Below are 21,362 nucleotides of genomic sequence, written 5' to 3'. Positions count from 1 at the left end.
TTTAACTGCCCCCCTGCCAGATTCTGATGCATTTTTCCTGCTCACTGAGAAGCCAGTGATCACTTCCATCAAGGATCATCCTCAGCTGTTTAGAATTATCACTACGAATTGAAGTCTGTCTTCCCGATTTTGATCTCTTTACTCTACATACAGTTCATACAGTCTAAAAACTGAACATTTACAGCCACCACAGGAATAAAGTCTTGAGTCTATTTCCACACCTCAAAGCATCCATCCATTTTCTAACCATTCCTTCCAATTCAGGATTGTGGGAGAGCCAGAGCCTGTCCCAGCAAGCAATGGGCACATGGCCTGGTACATCCTGGATGGGATACACTCAGATGTGCACACACTTGCACCAGGGCCAATTTTCCCCAGAAGCCAATTAAGCTACCAGTTTGTTTTTGTACTGTGGGAGGAAACTCAAGTGAACATGGAGAGAACATACAAACTCCACACAGATGGTACCCCAGGAATTGAACCCAGGGCTCCAGTGCTGCGAGGCAGCAATACTAACCATTCTGCCATTGTGCTGCCCACCTCAATTCATATATAGGACAATTACATTAGGCACAAATAGAGTAAGTTTAAAGTTTTAGTTTGAGCAAAATACTGAAGTACTGTATGTCCGCAGTAAACTTCAACTATAGTCAAATACTGCAAATACCCTATAGCAATGATGACCTTCCCTTGTCCCGGAGAGCCCTAATCCTTCATTTCCAGGCTGAAGGTCATGTTAATCTTGGCCAATGAAATCAATGGTTTCAGTTAATCAGCTAAGAGACAGGTTGTAAAGAAATCCAAAGACACTGTAGACCTCTAGGACCAGCAACAAGTAAGATGCCCTGCAGCATCAATAAGACATGCCAAGGAACAATTCAGACACGTTGCGTTAAAAGCCGATTGCTTTTTATTGTAACAAAAATGCAGGAAAAGAAGCAAACCTACCTACCTGTGATTGTATAGTAATTCATAATAGCTATACATACAGTATGATTGTATAACACTTTTGTGCTTTTTTTAGCTGTCGTCTCTGTGCTTTGGCATACCTAATCTTACTGAACCCATCACAATTTATTTCACTCTGTAATTAAATTAAAAATGTCAAATTTTACTTCATCATTTACATAAACTATTTCTATTTATTAGTCCACTACAAGACATCAAATCTGTACGCTGTAAGGTTTGATTTCTAGGTATCCATGGAACTCTAATGTGTCTACTTAACAATTAATTTTAATAGAGTAATATTTTTTAAATTAAAATATTTTTTGCAATGTGTGACAGTTTAAATTAAGGATAGTTTCTCACTTTATGCGATAGAGAAGATACACTTTGTTCTTAGTTAAAAGTAAGCAATGGTTGTTTTACAAATGCATTTTGATAGCCACTTTTGTATATATTGTAGTCACTGGAACAGATGCCTCCTAAAGAATTCTTTTGACATTAACTGAAAATAACACTTAAAATACTTACAAAATTTTAAAACAACTTGATTTTTTCCTGATGTCCCAGGTTTAAAATGGGCATTTAGAGAAAGCTACATAAATTTCCGTACTATATACTTCATACATTATATAACACATGTACACATTTTATATATATAACAAATATGTGCTTCCCCATTACGTATATGGGTTCATATATATATATATGTTTTTACGTGTAAAACAGGACTCATACAGTACATGACAACATACTGACTGATCTAACTGTTCATCTAATAATATACCTTTACTCATTATATCTGATTTGGTTCTTGAAAAGATAATTGCACTGCTTGTCCACATGTTGACATGCTTGACTGATGTCCCTATGTGATGTGAACAGTCTAAAATTCAAAGGACTTCTTGACCAGTAATACAGGCCTATAAATATTTTGGCCTAGATATGGCTGTTCAGATCCTTGGCCATAAAGCTAGGACTATAGCTGAAGTATTAAAACCATTATGGTGCTTTCTTCGCAAGCTAGAGTTTCACAGCTTTCACATGACCTGAAGTGGGAATGCATCCATGTGTTGTAGCAAATAAGATCCCAGTGGTGCATAAAACATACTCAGATTCTGCACAGGCAGAAGTTTAAAAGGAATGAGATCCTTTAAAAATATCTTCAGAAGAGTGGGTGACTTTGAATGGAATTCTGAAGGGATATGGAAGTATGTTTCAAATCCAGTGGATACATCACCACACCACATCAAAACACTATATAGTTCCCCCTCTTATAGTGCATCTCACTTGTGCTACACGGTCCCTGCTTTAAGTGGGACTATATTCCTTGCTGAACTCCCCATTGGAGGGAAAGACTGTGGCATTACTGCGTTGTGTGGTCATTTGAGAGAATCATAACTGCTATGAAGACGTCTTCATTTTTATACTCTTATGTTCAAATGTAAGTAACTGAAGAGGGACAAAGGAAGGCCAGTTGTGCAATATTTCACACCAGAGCAAGTGCAACTATCTCTTCAATCCTAAGCATTACATGACTGTTTTTTTTTTTGTCTTTAAACTGGACAAGCTGTTCCCAAAGAGGCAGTGTGCTTGGTTGTCCTCTGGGCCAGGGAGGTGGTGACCTGGGCAGGGGAGCTGAGAGCCGGAGGTTAGCAGGCACAGTTCTGGGGCAGCTGGGGAGGGTTGTCGGTCAGCCTGGTGTTCTTGGCTCCAGTGACCATCGCAGGGTCGGTGTCCACGCTCTCGGACATCTTCACACAGATGATGTCCACCAGGCGCTCAAACACCTGTCTGACATTGATGTTCTCCTTGGCACTGGCTTCAAAGTACTCAAAGCCTACATTAAAAAAAAACAAGCAAAACAGAGGATTTTTGCTTTTCTTTTGCAAAATGCTGTTGGAAAAAACACAAATTGGTTTAATAACGCAATAGAGGGATATCAGAAAAACTGAAGCTGTATACTGTATGTAGCTGTATTTGAATGTAGTCTAAACTTTGCAGGTTTAGACAAGAAACAATTTGAAACCAAGTCTCTGACCTCAAGTGACAGACGGTTTGAACACGGGCTCAGTGGAAAGTAGATCAGATCACTTTATTGGCCATATACAATTTCTTGTATTAGGAATTTATTTTTTTGCATACCTCAACTTGCACTCCATGAGACACACACAAATTGGTTTAATAACGCAATAGAGGAATATCAGAAAAACATTCAGTCTTCAGACAGATATTATGAAGTATAACTGAAGCTGTATATGTAGCTGTATTTGAATGTAGTCTAAAGTTGTCAGTATAACACCTTCATAAAGGCCACCTACCCACTGGGAAATAACATTCAGAAAAATTGACAATTTATCCTAAAGATGCAACAGAAACTCAACTATTTATGACCCCAATCAAACTATAATGAGCTCTGATTATTTCAAAAGCTGGAGCTGTTTTGTTGTTTTGAACAACAGTCAAAAACGTCAGGAACATTGCTCACTACTACATTACAATGTGAGTATATGTTTACCATATTTTCATTGTCCCGTCAATCAGATGGAGCTCAGCAGACACGCTTATACTGGACAGCAATGTTACAGACTGGTCTGATGCCCTCACAGCCACCCCATCCACTAAACAATGAAGAGGCCGGAAAACCGTGACGAGTTGCCAAAAACTGGACAAAGCCAGTCGGTTTCCTGTTTAAGTTTAAGGAGTTTCCATCCTATTTATTTCTCTGCTTCTCCTAACTCTTGTACTAGGAGGGTCTGACAGCTCCCACAGGAGTTTACCCAGCTGTCTCATGGACCTACCCAGCTGGTCAGCCAGCTGCTTGCCCTTGTCTGCTGGCACCACTCGCTCATCATCCATGTCGCACTTGTTGCCCACCAGGATGACCTGGGCATTGTCCCATGAGTAGGTCTTGATCTGGGTTGCCCTAAGAAACACAGAAGAAACATACAGTACATAGTAATGATGTTCAGTGGTTATGGAGGAGTACATCATTACTCTATACAGAAACTGCTAGGTCGCAAAACACTATGGGATATCCCAAAATTTGGAAACTAAGCTTTGTTTCTCCCCTGTGAATTAAACTGACTCCAGATGTATTGTGGAATACCGAACAGAACATTCCACTCAGCAGCTAAGGAAGCCTGTGACAGTTCCCGTTAAACCTTCAAAAGAACGCCAGTCCAGCGAGTTGTGCATCTCATCAGATCTCAGAAACTAAGAAAGGCTGAGCCTGGTCAGGACTGGACGGGAGACCTGTGTAGATTGCCTAGTAAGTGGTGCTCTTTCTTTCTGGACTAGGACTTCCAAAAGCAATATCACAATGTTTTGTAACAGGGGACACTACACATACATGTGAGGCATTAAATAAAGTCATTGTACCATGGTACACTCCTAAAATCACTAGTTTTAGCCAGTGTCCTAGCTAAATTCTACTTTGGCGTACTGAATTAAATCCCCCTGAATTAAGTTAGTGGAGCAATTTTCTCACTTCATTTTTTCTATTTCAACAGTGGATGAAAGGGGTCGCTTTCTATATGTAATAGGGTGAAAAGTGTTATATAGTATAATCCAATTAATTAATTAGAACTGAAATGTTATGCAGAGACAGTCTTAAAGAGTGAGAATTGTGCTTCCAATATAAAAGTGTTTAGAAAACGAGGATTGCCTGATATTTTAGTGAAAATGAACGCAACACTTGCTTTGTAGCCTGAAGTTTTTCGTTGAACTTTTTTGCAGCAGCCCGATAATTATCTGAAATACTGCCTTGGACACTTGTGTTATACCTACCAGTCCTGCACGGCATTAAAGGACTCCTCATTGCAGATGTCATACATGAGGATAAAGCCCATAGCACCCCGGTAATAGGCTGTTGTTATGGTCCGGTACCGTTCCTGCCCTGCAGTGTCCTGAGGAAATCAAAAGGTGAGCATGAGTTAAAGACAGTAAAATTCCTTTGCCCCCGCCATGGAAGTATTGTACTGTAAATAAGACAGGAGTACGGGTTAAATCGTACAAGCAACAGAAAAACTGAAGTCCCACAGCTCGATCCTTGGCCTGGGGTTTTTGTAGCAATCCACACAAGGCTCCAATCTCTTCTCTCCACTAAAAGGTTGTGAACCACTTTTAGTAACCAATCAGGTTACTAAAGTGAGAAAATATTATTTTAAAAGCAAAGCTTATGATGCACCCGCAAATCCCAGTGATTTGTTGTCACCTAAAGGAAACTAATTGCACATGACAGGGCTGGCTGCTGCAATCACCTCTTAACCTCAATCACACCGGAGCAGGCAGTTATAATCTCTTCCAATATCTCCTTCCTGACTTACTAAACACAGCAACACACCCCTTTTCTCTCAAGTGCTGCAGAAATGCTTTGCAAGGAGAGATTATCAGCCTACTGCTCCCTTTATCTTCATAATTCTGTTTTTTGGGGGAATCAAAGTGCGTCTTTGCCACAGTACAAAATAACTTAGTAGGGTTACACTGTAGCACTGGACTATCCAGCATATGTAGTTCAATAAAATTACAAGAACAAATAATGTGTTTCAGTGTTGATCCTGAAGAATGGTATAGAGGACTCTCTATGAAAAGTAACAACAAGTGGATTTAGGATCAAGAACAGAAGGTATAGCTTTATTCAAGGAGTTTCAGGAGCCTGAAACATATTGCCAGACAGGTAGCAGAATCAAGATTATAACCTGGGATCCTTCAAGAACACAGCTAAACAATATCAGATCAATTAACTACAAGAAACCAAATGAGCAAGTTGGATCTTAGAACCATCTCGTTTGCAACATTTTTATGTTCTAATCATCATCCTCATCACCATTCATATATTTGGATCCTGACATTTGTATTTAATCATATAAATTATGATGCACTTAAACCTTTGATAACCAACTTTATTAAGGAAAACTAGTGTTAACTTGAATTAATGGTTTCCTATCAGTTAGGGAAAATGGAAACTACAAGAACAATTCCAACAGCACTGGAAACCATCTCTAGTCTATTTAGTAAGAAGACACAATCAACTGGATCAACAGCAGCACTGAATAAAGTCCGACAGAACAAAAATATACAGAGAGAGAGAATCAACACTAATAGATAAATCACAAGCAAGCCTAATGAGCGGTTTCTATACGAGGCACATATCTGAAACCAGACAGAAATAGTTTCTGTAGCTTCTTTGCAGACTGCTGATAATTTTCTAAGCAAAGGCACACTGCATGTTCTTGAACCTTTGCTGAAAAAGGTACATTTAGATATGGGCCAATTGTTACTGAGCAGGCTGGACACAAAAGTCTGCTTTTTTAACAAAGGAGTTTAAAAAATAAAAGGAATTGTTTCAAAACTTTTTTTAAGACGCACTACAAGGGATACCATTTTACATGGGACGTTAAATGTCATCACTGTTCAATGGCACATTCAAGCTACAGAAGGCAGATGACATCATTTAAAAGAAGTAAAGTAGCAGAATCCTTAGCCAGTGAAAATTTGGTGCGCTTACTCTGAGCAGCCACTTCAAATATCTCTATCATGCTTTTGCTATTAACACAAAACACAGTAACAATCATGTAATGCAGTTTAGGATGGATTTTCCCACAGTACTCCAGAATATAAAGATCCAGTGCAACAGAGACTCTTGTTCTCGGCATCACAGGTTAATGTTCCTCCTTCCAACACAGACACAATACACAATCAATTACAACCGGGCTCCAGTAATACACAGCCAATGAGCACTGATCTTTCCAATACTTATAGGGGTGTCAGATGTGAGAACAGCTTGGTCTTTCAGGCTTGCTCTACATCATGAAGCAGTGTTTCACACCTGATCCTTGGGAAACATCAGTCAGTGCTTTCTGTCCTAGCAACTCACTTTGCTTATTTTCCACACTGGACCTTGGGTCCCCATTTCATTGCTGAGTACCACCAAAACTGGAATACCTGGGTCAAGCCCTGTCTTGACATTCTCTTTGCAAAACTGATCAAGTGGAACAGGGGCTTATTGCCGAGATGCCAGCCTTGTGAGTATAAAGGCTCGATGTCTTCAACCACCCAAATCCTGGTGATATCCAGCAACACCCACCCTGAATGGATTCCTGCAACCTTACTTCAAATTTAATAAGATAAGTCAACAAAGATATTAGTGAGTAATTAATGAGTAATTGTGTATCTGGTGTATACAGGTACATAGTAAATGATTAACATACTGTATGAAGGTATGCTTCAGTTTTAACAATCCCTTCCTATCATCATTTTCCTCATCAGATCTGAGGAAATAAAGTCAGGTAGTCTGAAAGAAGGACATTAGTATGCTAGCCTGTAACAGGACTTTGTTTTGGATTTTGCTCATGTGTTAAGATATTGCTTTGCTCAAAGAGGGCTTGGAAGCACAACTCCCTGGTAACTAGTTCAGAACCCCAAAACACAATACTCCGCTACCCTGTGCAACATCACGTGGCCTAGGAATATAAATAGACGCACGAAGAGTGTCAGTATGTTTTTAACAGTTATTAAAGTCCTTTAATTGAGGTTTCAGCTCACTAACAAAAAAAGCTTTTCTTTAAATTCGTAATAGTCAGTAATAAGCAAGATGTAGCACTTAAACCTACATTAAATCCGTATTGTCAGCCCTCCCAAGCAAAAGGCCAATCCAGATGTGTCTCTGTAGCAACAACTTGTGTTTCCCAATGGTTTAAGAATTCTTGTTTGATCAGGCCAATGTCAGCTAGTGCCCTAATGACGTTTTCTAGTCATTTTCTGTATTTTCACTGGGAGCAGCTCTCGTGTTTATAGCCAGCATCTATTGTACATATTGGCTGATGAAAGTTGGTCACGTTTTTTTAACATGACTATTTTTAGCCCTGATTTTTTCCTGCTCCAATCCAAAATTATTATGCTGCTTATTATTTACTGCACTTCACTCCAAGAGTGTGGATAATCATCGGCCCTTACTTCTTTATTCACAAAAAAAGATTCCTCCCCTAACAACAGTAGGCCTGCTTTCATTCCCTGAGGAAGCACACTTGGATCGGCAGAAGGTGTTGCTGTCATGGCAACCACCTCCCTGCAAGTGCGTTAACAGCTCTAGGCCCCAACCATGAGGATTACTGACGTGAAAACATGAAACACAGGGCTTCAGTATTTCCTGCAATAATCACAGACAGATCAGCTGACTGTGCACTAGCATCACTATTTCACTCTGAGTTTAGCAAATGTCTGTATCAATATAGATTGTTTAATGTTTTCACACAGAGCTATACTGTATTTATGAGAGCGACAAATGGCACTCCTTTCCATTTTTCTACTTATTCAGAATAAAATACTTAACCATTCATGTAGTTTAGCTCTACACTCACTTTTCTTGTCACTCTGTGCTGAAACAGTGAGCAGCATTTATAGGGAAAGATTAAAAACACTGCTAACAAATGTAACTGACAGGAGGCAAAGGATTTACACTGGTGTAAGCAGGGCTGGCCCTAGCTTTCTGGGGGCCTTAGGCAACATTTTGGAAAAGGGCCCCTCCATATTCACTGCTAATAATATTAAGAACAATTAAATAAATGAATTATATAACTAGAAAACATATTAACCAGCTTTGAAGAATACATAATAAGTTACAAACAAGAACAGGAAGCACAAATTTTACAAGGATAACTTGTATTTTAACACTGAAAGTCATAAATAGGAACATTAATAACAATACATAACAAGACCTCCGTTACTTCAAAATTATAGCAAATCATAACTTACAAATTACTGCATTGAAACCTTTGTAGAAAGGAACTGTAAAAATAAATATGTAATTAAGTAAGAAATAAGCTCAATTACAAGGGTGAGATCAATAAGGCTGAAGTGATGGGAAACTTTTAGAAAAAAACGTTCAGGATTTTGGGAGGCAAAATCATCAATTACATCTTCACACGCCAGGTGCTGACCTACTGCGTGACTGATGCTCATGATGGCTGGTTGAGACGGTGCTCATGATGGCTGAGACGGTCATGTGCCACAGCTGACCTCAGGTGAGAGACTGCAACCTGAAGGTTGGGTTTACAAAACCACCTTTTAATGAAACACAGGATAAACTGCAAGGAAAATCAATGCATTTTAAACCCGATTATGTATAACTGCTGAACAGTCATTTGTAGCGCACATTTTCTTTCATGCTTTTTTTGGCTGAGCAGCGCTGATTTTTAGCTGGGTGACCCACGCGCCACGTGTACAGACGTGCTAACGTCTAGTAAAACACCTCCAGCAGGCTGTGTCTAGCCTGAAAACGTGGCTTATCTACCAGTTACATGGATCGGAATGACTCACAAGCCAATGAAATACAAATGCATTATTACAATGACTTGATTTGGCACACCTCTGTTACAAGATTGCCTATCCGGTTCTTCTTTTCTGCGCTTCAGAAGCATTACGTTCTTGATCATGATTGGTCAGTTTTTGATCGGGGTTTCACTAGGATCATCAACCGCAGCAAGAGAAGAAGACGTTACAGTACATTTTTCACTCACATTTGAACATGGCGATTAAAAAAAGTGGTGTGCATCGAGGGGGCCCCATGGTGGCCCCTGGGGCCCAAGGGAGTCACCTAGTTTACATTTGCCAGGAGCCGGCCCTGGGTGTAAGCAGCAATAAAGGGTCCCTCACTAACATAGCAACTACTGGAGCAAGCTCTTTACCCACCTGCTGAAATGGGCTGTAGCAACACTTCAGCAATAGGATTTGGTTATTGAACTCCTTTGGAAAATATGGAATAATGAATTGATCAGCTTAAGCACAAAGCTAAAGGCACGTAAATCCTTATCTCTGTCAAGGCTCCTAAAGGGCAGACAAAGGAACTTAAATGGTCTTTTTGATGGTATCTTACCAATTGTACTCAAGTTAACAAGTGATATTATTCCAAAGACATTGAAGGAGAGATTAGAGAATGGGTAATGTAGTTGCCAACTGGAAATGTTGAGCGATTTTGACTTAGAGGTATTCAGTCAAAATCCCACAGATGGCAACTTTACACTATTGGCTCCTCAGCCAAGCACAGACACCAAATGTCTGAACCTGCAGTTCCTCTTGAACGGAGCAGGACTACAATCACAACAACACCTCCTCGGTACAGTAAAATTAACCTGGCTCACGATGGTCTCACATAAAAAGGGTGAGAAAACTGGACCAAGCAATTCCAAACCAATAAGTCTGACTTCTAGTATACAGTATGTAAGGTAATGGAAACAACTATTAGAATTAAATCATAGGATCACCTGTACGGGACGAATCCACCATTTACCCATTTTCTATCTGTTTCATCCAATTCAGGGTTGCTTGGGAGCCAGATCCTATCCTGGCACGTACCAGGCAGAGGGATACACCCTGAAGAGGACGCTAGTCCACCACAGGGCACACACAGACACAAACACGGATACATACACACTAACACCTGGGCCATTTTTCCCAGAAGGCAATTAACCTACCAGCATGTCTTTGGACTATGGGCTTCTACAACATGACTGGGTAGTTTTTTTCCCCACACTTCCACAACCCTTTAGTAAAGAATGCTTTTTGTATTTTAAAAGCTTCTCCATGTACTGTACAGTAGTTTCCACTTGTGTCCTCTGATTTGTATTTCACTGTTCAGATCATTGTTTCATTAAAACTGTGTATCACAACGAAACAATGTGTGGTCTGCTTACACTTCAAACCACGGTGAACAAATTGTCAGGGAAAATTCTAACATATGCTGAACTGCTTCATGCAGCTGTATAGCAAGTCCTTGTGCACATTTGTTCTCAGTTCCTGTCTACATAGGTACAGTACCATGCTTATCTGCTCCATCATGCAGTTTTCATGTCACAGCTGTATAAATACCCCAGCTAACTGTTCTAAGCACTCTGTACAAAGAGATGATTCCTGGGTTAGTTTTTTTTCCAACGACTGATCAACATTACAGTATGTCCTCTTTGGAGGAGTCATAATAACAACGCTTAACAAGTTACAACATGTTCAGAATCCTGACGAGATCCTCTGCAGGTGATCGCCTCACTCCTGTCTCGAAGTCCTTACACTGGCCTCCTGTATAGGATTCAAGTTGATTTTGAAATCGTTCTGCCTACACTCAAAGCTCTACATGGGGACTTATTCACTTTGGACGCTTGTAACGGTTCAGGAGAATCTGGAGTGTAAGACCCAGGTTGCGCTGGTAGAAGCGGCCGATAAATGCTCCAGAGACCAGAAGAAATATAAAACCCCTCACGCACGAGGGGTCTCGAGAATTTAGCTTCACCTGTAGGCAAGCTCCTTCCTTTCTTAAAAGAGCACAGCTGGCAACGGAAGATGTCTAATCCAGTTACGGTAATTACAGTAGATCGGTTGGACAAAGGGTGTTAGTGTGAGAGAGCAATAGAAACTTATGAAGGTTACATGATAGTGAAACCATGATAGTTTACCAGTGTTCCTGTTTCCGGGGTATCAATACATCACAAGTCTGATATATATTAAACAAATGGAAAAGAGGAATGACTAGGAGTAATGACCAAACCAGGGAGGAAGGGGTTAAAACATCAGGCTTGGTCCAACTTTAGCTGACTGACCACTCTCCCAGTTCTAGGGAAAATGTGGTTTTGTGCACATAGGTCCTCTAGGCCTTTGCTATTCAATGAGAGGATCTGCTTCAGTATATTTAAACCTAAGGTAAAAAAAAAACATTTTCATAGAGGCTAATGTGTGATTGTTCCACCTTCTATTATTTCTATCTGTTTTTGTAACTGCCTTGCTTTTTATTTGGAGTTGCGCGTTTTCCACGTATTGTAAAGCTCTTTGAAGCGATAGATTTTACACATCCATTCTAAAATCACTTTATTGTGAAGAGTGCTATAACAGGTGGACTCACCCAGATCTGCAGCTTGACCCTCTTGTCATTGCGGTACACAGTCTTGACCTTGAAGTCGATGCCCACGGTGCTGACGAAGGAATTGCTGAAAGAGTCGTCGGCGTAGCGGAACAGGAAGCTGGTCTTGCCCACGCTGCTGTTGCCGATGATCAGCAGTTTGAACATGTAGTCAAAATTCTGGTCCGAAGAGTCTTTATGTCCGAAACGGGAGTCTACCTTGGCCATCTGAGTGAAAGGAAGTCAGAGCGACTATAAGCAGTGGCTGTTATTGTCATGATCATGCATAATGATTCAGGGCTTGTGGAAGACACATTTATTCACAGGGAACACCATGATATCAAACCTCTGATACTGGAGTCTTTTATAGTCACTTAGAATAAACAGTGTAGTACACTTAGGACCACATACAGCGACAGAGTTGGGTCTTGGGCAGCAGCTTCGCGATGACTGCTTTAACCACTAAACAGCCTTGTTTCCCAGCTGATGCAATCATAGTATCGTAATATTAAGTGTAAATTACAATGGATTTACATCTGAATAGATTGTAAAGACCCATAATGCTTTTATTGTGTGTAAAAATGTGGCTTCAGAGCTCTTCTATTACTATTTCCACAGTACTCAGAAATAGGGTATAAAAATCAGCAGATATCATTGTGACATCCACATTCTGTCCTAATTCTAACAACACAGTGGATGCACTGTCCTAAAACTAAGCTCTTTAAGGCAAAGTTTAATTCTGGTAAATTTGTTCTTGCAACATATCAAGTCTATATTTGTTAAAGTAGTAAAGATATATAAGGGCTCATTCAAAGCCATTCTTATTTTAACCATTATTAATAAGTTTACTAATTTAAGTAGAATTCACCTGGTAGAGGAGGTATTTGTACATCTGTTTGCTAAACACATAGACTACTCAGAGCAGAACTGCGGGCACATGTTGTTTGTCTGCCTTTTGTGACAGAGCTGCACATCATGAAGTGGGTAACTAAACTGTATGTAAAGAACTAGAAGATTTCATGTCAAAGAATCATGACACTAGGAGATTTATAGGCCATGCGCTGCCAAGCAAGCAATAATCTTCCAACATTTATGGTCACACACCAGTCCATCAGCTTGAAACAATAGTACATAAACAAAAATACTGTGCAATCAGGCATTGAGCCATCTTTTACTTCAAGGACAATGTTGCAAAGAACAACATGGCTCTGTGGAAACCACTGTTTCTGAGTTTTTTTAAGTAAAGCCGGTTATTTTATTACTTACTTATGTTTTTTCCTTAATTTGCATGACATCGTGAGAAAAATTGAACACAAATATTTGATGAGCTTGGCCTGTAGGAAGGGCTGTTTCACTGTCTGTTTTTTTTCAAAAATTGCTCCACAAAACTTAGCTTTTTGTATGTCCAGCACAGAGATCTGCTTGAAATAGCATGCTGAATCATAGAGAAGACAAAAATACAATGTGCTTTGGGTTTTTCTCAGTTACTGTCACTGCTCAGTGGTAATTATTTTCCAGCTCAAGCAGAACAATGATCAGCTGAACTCCTGTTAAGCTACCATTCGTAAAAACAATAATCTTTTCACAACACCATTAGTGTAAATTAATAGCACTTGTAATGAGGTAGCTTTCAAAAGCTTTCACTCTGGAGAATTATGTGGTCCCATTTCAAAACTTAACTAAAAGTTCAAGGGCAGGGATCTCTCAAAAGACAGAACATTGATGCACATGATTTCACATTGGGTTTTTTTTTCCACTTTTGGAAAATTTTTGGACATATTCTGGCACTTACTTGCTGTTAAAAACTGAGGATTATTTTTTTGCGTGGCAAAAAAAAGCTTTGCAATTGACTCTAAAAGCATGGATTTTAACAGAACCCATCTCTTCCCCAGAAGAAATTATCCTGTTGCCTTGTTGGTGTGTTATGCATCAGCAGCTTGTCATCAGAGGTCTGAATAACCCAGTGAAACAACACTGATCACAGTCACCTCCAAAAAAGGACAGTGAATTTCAAAAGTAGACTTTGCTACGAAATTACAATTTAAGACAGACCTTCTCCTATGAATGCAACCCACTAATTCTGCATTTAATGATGCAAATTCCTGCTTTATGCCAAATACAAATTTAACAAAGTGCTCCTGTGAATAGGTGTTTGTTATCACTATTAGGGATCTCCTACATATAAGGGTCTGTCATCTCTATTGTGATAGGACTATTCAGGTATTTCAGAAAGGATGTGCACAGGACTCCAAAGTCCACATAATGAAAAGATACTCAGATGCATTTCTAAACATACTGTATGCATATTACAAGCCAAGTGAGGGTATAATGAAACTGAGCAACTGGACACAGATGGAGAAAGGCTTGAGATTTTATTATGCCAGTGAAAATTAACAGAATTTAATTGACCAAAATTTGTCAATGTGTAAGGAGGAATGGAACTGAATTCTTCAAGGTATTAAGTGCAATAAACATCTAAAATAATTATTAATTTGACAAACATGAGTAACTTCAAATGTAACACACCCAGGGAGGGAGGCCTGTCTTCTGACATCAAACTGAAGCAGATATCTCATAAATGCAGTAGCTAGTATTACAGAATAATTTGCGAGCTTGTTACAGTGGGTAACAGTGTTACAGAGAGTAAAAAACAAGCACATTTTACCTTCTCTGCTGTTGCTACTGTACTTGCTATGTTATCCTGAAGAAACACTACTACAGTATGTAACTTAAACATGAATTGGAATATTATCTTAGGGTAGTGTTTCCCACTAGCAGTGTTTTTGTAGTTTACAAATACATACGGTATCTTTGTAACATTTTGCACTGTATCATCATTGGAAAGGACAATCTAGATTTCTACAGTTGACACTTCCCATAATCCCATAATAGGAGTAGGAAAGGCTAGGAATGAAATAATTCATTGCTTTTGGTAGCTGGTAATGTATTGATCCAGGAATTTAATCAAGTCTTTTTCCCAAAGGAACCGACAGAGTCACATGTTTGGCCACCTGAATCCAGCCACCCAGATCTCTGTGGGTGATGAAGTGTCTTCTGGTGTACACCCCGAATGCTTTTATTTTCTGCTTCTGCCGCTAAGCCTTTGTTTTCATGTTGGTCTTTTCCAACAGCCTGCAGGGTTCCTCAAATTTTTCCAAACCCCACCGAGGCATAAAGGTTTGGAGTTGTAATTAAGACTAGTTTGTCAATTCAATCTTCAAAGGCTCTGGCAGTACAGAGACCAGAAGGCCCTGTGGCTCTCTGGAACCAGAAATGAAGGATTGCTGTTGTTTCGGTTGACTCAAGACTGTCTCAATCCTTTTCAAAGGTTCCTCCAAGTAATGTGGTACCTCTTTGAGTCTTAAGTAAAAACATTCATAATCGTGTTTTTTGGGGGGTTAAAAAACTTTGATTATGGAGTAGTTATTTAACATTCTGTACCATCTAGACAATACAGGCAAGTAAACGATCAGGGCACACAAATGACTACACATGCTAGGTCAAGGGTCCCCAATCCTGGTTCTGGAGCATCGTGTGTCTGTAGGTTTTCTAGGTCTCTTAAAAGCACCAGTACCTGAAAATTTGGGAGGATTAAACTAGGGCACTTAAGCCAGTAAAGATCTTAATTAAGACTGTCAGGAGCCCAGATGGACTGAGAATCTGAAGACACTGACTCAACAGGACCAAGATTCCTGGAATACGTGATGCTTATGGTGCAAAGTCTTCCATCCTTGTCCTAAAGAGAGCCCCAGTCCACTAAATCCAATTGCTCAGGACAATTATTAAGTATTGAAGGATCTGTAAATCGGTTCAATTTAAGAAACCTTTAGAGCTAAAGGATACTCAGATTTTGATCTCAAGGGATCTCTATAATACTTAATTTAAGTACTACTCAAAGTCATGCAACACCCCTGTGGCGATGAGGCAGACTTACGATCTGATATACAGTAGTAATAATAACAATTGTACAGAACATTGCATTGCTGCTTTCGACAAGCACAAAATGCACAACTTAGCAACATCTGAATGTGAACCTGTTTATGCAAAGTTGCCATAAACACGAACACTCTTCTGCACTCTGCCTGTTTTTCTGGTTTTGCTGTTCTTAATGCTTTTTTTATGTGATGTATTGTCATGACAAATAAAAATAGTTCTCATTACCGCCATAAGGGAACAGATGGGAGGCTCATTAGTGCCGCTAATCAAATTGATACTGAACTGCCTGTTCAAAACTGTCGGTCAATTTGACAAAAGATCTGCTTACTGGTGCCACTAATTTTAGGGCGGTTTAAGCATTAACGTGGAAAATTAGGAGGTTAGTAGAGTTTTCCGACAATTTAATTTAAATGTAGAGAAAGAGTTTAATGGAAATAGTACAGTATACTGTAAGTGTAGTGTCACATAGATTAAAATACTCAACATCTCTGCAAACACATGGATTGCTAGGCCCAGCATGTGGATACGCAAGGAGAAAATATAGCTACAGTGTTATTCAAAAGTACTGGGACGGCAAAGTCAAAACTTATTTTTGCTTCACAGCCAAGCAATTTGGTTTTGCGATTATGAGATTAATTTAAATCATAAGTACCATATGGGTTTTATTTTTGAATAATTCCATGAATACATTTGATCAAATTACAACACAAATGTGTAGAACCCAGTGAGGACTCAAGAGACAATAACTAATGGGACACATTCACCTTAAATACATTTCACAGTGTAACAGCATTTTCTTGCCTACTGTATATCTATGAGGATGAAAACTGAAAATATGCGTCCCATTGAGCTCACCAAACTCTTCATATCATTACTTGAGATACTTTGCCAAGTCTTTGCTGCTGCCACTTTTGAGTTTTGTCCAGTTCTATGGGAGTTTTTCCTCCGGCATGTACAATGCATGCCCAACCGGATTTTAATCTGGAGATTGAACATTTACATGAACAAAATGAACATTTAGTTGTTCCTCTGCAGCCTATGGATGTTGAACCTCTTCATAATAATGGGAGACCCAGTTCCAGAGGCTGTTATGCCCACCTGGGCGGTAACACAACCTTCACCATGCTTCACAAGGTGCTACTCTTTGGGACCTCTGCAGTTCCTTTCTTTCTCCACACCGTCACCTTCCTTTTCCTATGGCAAAGGTTTATCTGGGTCTCATCTGTCCACAAAACTTTGTTCCACAACTCGTCTGGGTCATCTTTGTACTTCCAAGCAATTTCTGACCTGGCTTCGGTTCTTGGTGTTAATGAAAGGAGCCTTTGTAATTCTGCTGTCTCAAGGTCCTACAAATTGTCGATTGGCGGTTGGGATATCGTCACCTCTGCACGCTGGAGGATTATGATGATGATAGCACTGACAATTGTTTTAGGGCTTGTTGTGGGAATTTTTTGGCCATAAACTGCAGATGTTTAGATTCCATAGTAGTTCGGGTTTTTAATTCCAGTTTGGTTGAGCTCAACCTGGCCGGTCTAAATTTCCCACTTAATTCACAGGTAAAGCCATATTTCACTCATCTAAATTGTACTGGGGCTGTACATTTGATTTAAAACTTGAATTCTCAAACTGAAGACTTTTAAGGGTGAGATAGGTTACAGTAAACAGAAAAAAATAATGAAAAATATTGATAGTATTAGACATGCGAACTCAATATTTGTTGGATATGCCCCTTCCAGCATTTTACACTAGCTGGGTGCAAGATTTACTCAAGATCTCAGGTTGCTTGGAAATCATGTATGGACAGCAGTTTTCAAATCTTTCCACAGGGTCCCAATCAAGTCAGAACTTTAACTGGGCCACATAAGAACACTCACTTTCTCATTCTTAAACCACTCCAGTGATTTGTATCTTTTCCCTCTTGAAAGATGAATTTTTAAATAGGTTTTAAGTCTGAAGCAGGATTTCAGTCAAATTTACTGATACTTTCCTCTCTCTATCATGCCAACAGTCCAGACAAGCTCCCTGTCCTTGCCGATGAGGAGCAGAACTATAATACAATGCTGTCACCAACCAGGTTTGATAGCTGCGATGATGCTGACTTGAGTGCTGTACTATGTAGGTTCTGTGTCAGATGCAATACATTGTGTTTAGAAAAAGTTCCAGTTTTGTCTCATCTGACCATAAAACATTTTGATTTTTTTTTGTATACCACTACACTCCTTTATTGCAAAACCCATGTAGGATTTGAGAAGAGTTTCCACTCTACCATACTGTGGAGTGACTGAGATTGTGTTGATTGATGCTCATTTTCTCCCAAGTAACTGAACTCTGTAGCTCTTTCCAAGTTGCTGTTGGCCTGACAGTTGAATCCCTAATCAGCTTCCTCCTCGTGCAGCTGCTCAGTTAGAAGGGACAGCCTGATCTAGGCAGTGTGTGGGTGGTGCGATACACATTTCACTTCTTAATGATCGACTTCACCGAGTTCAAAGCGATAGCCAGTGTTTTTTTATCTTTCTTATGCCTTTATCCCCATTTGTGCTTTTCTCCAATTTTATTCTGAGCTGCTTTGAAAACTCCTTAGACCTCATGGTTCAATTTTTGCTTGAAATTCACTACCTGGCTGAAAGACCTTAACAGAAACAGGTGCATTTATTGTACAATCCTATGAACCACTATCTCACAAGGGGTCCTTAACTAATTGTGTGGCTTGTTCGTGTTAATTTTGAGCACCCTCAATTAATTTTGGCTTACCACATGAAAGGGTTTGAATACTTATGCAATTATGATTTTCCCATTTTTCATTCATACTGTATTATCCATTTACTTCTTTCTTTTTTGTGTGGAGTATATTACAGTATGTGGATAGAACAAGTGATAAATGCTACCTCAAAGACTGCCAGCTTTAAAGCACCAAACTGTTTTGCCCTTTATGTATAAGGATGTTTGAAAACTCAATGTAGTTTACATTAAGAAAACACCAGTAAGACATGGCTTGTGGGCTTCCACAACTGGACCTGTGAACCACTGCAATAGAGTAGGCTTCCACACAACTTGATGCCTTTAACCAGGGATGGGCCCCTCATGTTCTCCCTAGGGTCTGAGGGTCTTCTTGGATTCACCTTTGATCTGTGTTTCTGAACTGAACTGAACAGTCGTTTGACTGAAAGATACTCTACCTGTCCCACCTCCAGGAGCTCAGCCCGCGAGGCCTGGGACTGCCCTTCCCTGTCTTTACTCATAGTCAGCCCTGGGCAAGTAAAAAGCGAGCTGAGCAGGCTACGTGGCACACAAGCAATTCACAGTGAAGGGTGAATGCAAGAAGAAACCAGAGTTGGCAGCTCTGAATGTGACACTACACTAGTGATACTCACTCCTGGTCTGCAACCCTCCAGGCTTTATATGCAATGTATAATGCCGGTCAAAGAAGATAAACACTGGGAATCTGTGGTAAACAGTTAATCCGGGACCACTCAAGTCCACAATGGTTTCCGTCCAAGTCAGGAAGAGTCCAAAGAAGAATGAAAACCAGTAGACACAACAGCAATCTTGGGCCTGATGTGAATATGAGCGTTATTTACCAGTAACAAGAGACCACTGTGGAAGAGATGTAGGGATTCTGAACTCCATGTCATTCCTGTCCTGCTGCATAACTGCATTTGCAGGTCATTATTGTGAGAATTTGTTCCCAATTGATTTATCTGGTTAAATGAAGGCTCACACATGATTGTTGTACAACTGTACAACACTCTACGCTCAAAGCTTCACTGACTCTTTCAGCACCACTGCAAGGAATCCGGCTCACTCTTACATATCCAGGTGTCTTTCACCCTAGTCCCGGAGAACTTCCAATTTACTACATCCCTTTAATCCAAAGATTTTGTACAATAAAAAGATATTGATCAATCACACTGTATATTACTGTATATTGTTACAGGCCGCATAACAACACACCCATATGGTTGTAACTGGATTCTGATCAAAATAATGTCTTTACATTCCTAAAAATGTGTTATGTACTCATACTTTAAAAGAAAAGAAATGAAAGGTAAATACCTTGTTATGATCTTTTTTTCTGTCTTGATCCTAGATTATTGAGAATTTAGTGTCTGACAATTTGTTTACATTAGGGGGTCAATAAAGATGATAGACCATCGACTATCTATTTGATTTGTATGATCTATACACTAAACGCTGCAGAATATAGCCATTAATTATCAGGACCTCCAACAGTATTTATTACCTTCATCGGCGCGCAATGTTTTGTTGAATAAATAATGCAAGGAGGGATTAAGAAGGCAAGGCGGCTGTGATACAGCCCAGTCACCCTCCGCCCCCCGACAAGCAACAGCAATATGAACACCGCATTGATTTTGTTTTTCTATGAATCAGTATGACCATCAACACCTCCAAACCCGTTCTCCTGGGATTCGGGTCGTAATTTGATTCATTCGGGTTGTATGCGAGAGCAGACTCGCTCGAAGATGTGCTATTACTACTCAATGTACATGAAAATGAAACACCGTTCCGTTTGCTTAGCAACTGAGGGCTGTAGAGGGGAAAAAAAGCAAAGCTTACCATTAAATCATCTAGAAATCTCGAAAATAGCCAACAACATAATCAATACACCTTCTCAGGTACAGTCTTTAGCAGACGTATTAAAGGTAAAGGTGTATTATGAGTAGGAGTGTCTTCATATTTATGAATTCTAACGAAGGGCTGTTTTGCGCTCTTATTCTGAAATAGTCAAATGTCAACTGAAAAAAAACACTGCGGGAGCTCCAGGGTTTAAAAATGCAAAAGCTTTAGTCATCTGTGCAAATCAGCCATAATAAGACATTTTGCCTTGAAGTTACCACTAGCAAACATGCAAAATACTGTTAAAATGAAATGCAATTCATTGTCGTTGGCCAAAACCAAAAAAAAAAACATTAATAAAAGCAAAATGAATGGCAGACAAATCAAACACAAAAAGGACGATTCTCACCTTTAATTTTCCTTTGTAGTTTTTCCCAAAACCCGAATGCAAAGCTCAAGTGATCGAAGAGACGCACGCAACGAGCTGACAGAATTTCAAACGAGTTAACTAGACGAACTGAGCGATCTCGTGCAAAAAGATTTATCTTCGTTTTATTTTCTCACGTGTAATAATATTATCTGTTGTCCAGACGTCGTTTCGCGACCTCCCCGACTGAAATGATGAACGCTGTCTTTCTTATTTTGCCAGGGGAAGATGTAATTCGCACAACCTGCTCCTACCTCGGCGTTAGTCTCTGCAGAAGCTGCTGAAATTTAAGGTGGAGCAACGAAGAGGCTTTCTAAAAGCGTTCACCTCCCCCTTAAACACATACACGTAAGCAGAGAACACTGCACCGTACAAGACCCAGGACTGTATTACAAGGCCTACATATGACATGTATACTGTACATCTAATCATAAACGATCTACTGTACGGTCATCTATTCAAATACTCTCCCCTATATCACCATTATTGATTTGTTGATCTAGTGGGTAAATGTACAAGTTATGTGTATAGACCACAAGGGTATTTGTGATCATTGCTGTCCAATATACAGTAGCTCAATAAAATGTAGGGCAG

The 21,362-nt window shown here is 39.7% G+C and overlaps 1 protein-coding gene across 1 annotated transcript; it reads right to left on the bottom strand.

Moving 5' to 3' along the window:
* Nucleotides 1-892: 892 nt before the first annotated feature.
* rab3b (RAB3B, member RAS oncogene family) lies at nt 893-21,063 on the bottom strand. The gene is made up of 5 exons (XM_088599106.1): nt 20,751-21,063; nt 11,834-12,058; nt 4,735-4,853; nt 3,747-3,871; nt 893-2,785 (listed from the first exon to the last, which is right to left on the bottom strand). Exons 2-5 carry the CDS (start codon nt 12,056-12,058, stop codon nt 2,598-2,600), a joined length of 657 nt encoding a protein of 218 aa, XP_088455232.1. The 5' UTR covers nt 20,751-21,063; the 3' UTR covers nt 893-2,597.
* Between the last annotated feature and the right edge of the window lie 299 nt (nt 21,064-21,362).

Source organism: Lepisosteus platostomus, chromosome 11 (assembly GCF_059453375.1).
Source record: "Lepisosteus platostomus isolate fLepPlt1 chromosome 11, fLepPlt1.hap1, whole genome shotgun sequence".
NCBI classification, from domain to species: Eukaryota; Metazoa; Chordata; class Actinopteri; order Semionotiformes; family Lepisosteidae; genus Lepisosteus; species Lepisosteus platostomus.
The sequence above is the reverse complement of the archived record's forward strand: the minus strand, read 5'-3'. Positions and strand labels throughout refer to the sequence as shown.

What these genes read in the sequence shown, in the direction of transcription:
- rab3b (XM_088599106.1), bottom strand. Translation starts at nt 12,058, where the DNA reads ATGGCCAAGGTAGACTCCCGTTTCGGACATAAAGACTCTTCGGACCAG. An exon ending in TTTAATGCCGTGCAGGACTG is followed by an intron (nt 3,872 to 4,734) that starts GTAGGTATAACA and finishes TGTGTTTCTTAG; the next exon opens with GGCAACCCAGATCAAGACCT. An exon ending in GCAGCTGGCTGACCAGCTGG is followed by an intron (nt 2,786 to 3,746) that starts GTAGGTCCATGA and finishes TTTTTAATGTAG; the next exon opens with GCTTTGAGTACTTTGAAGCC.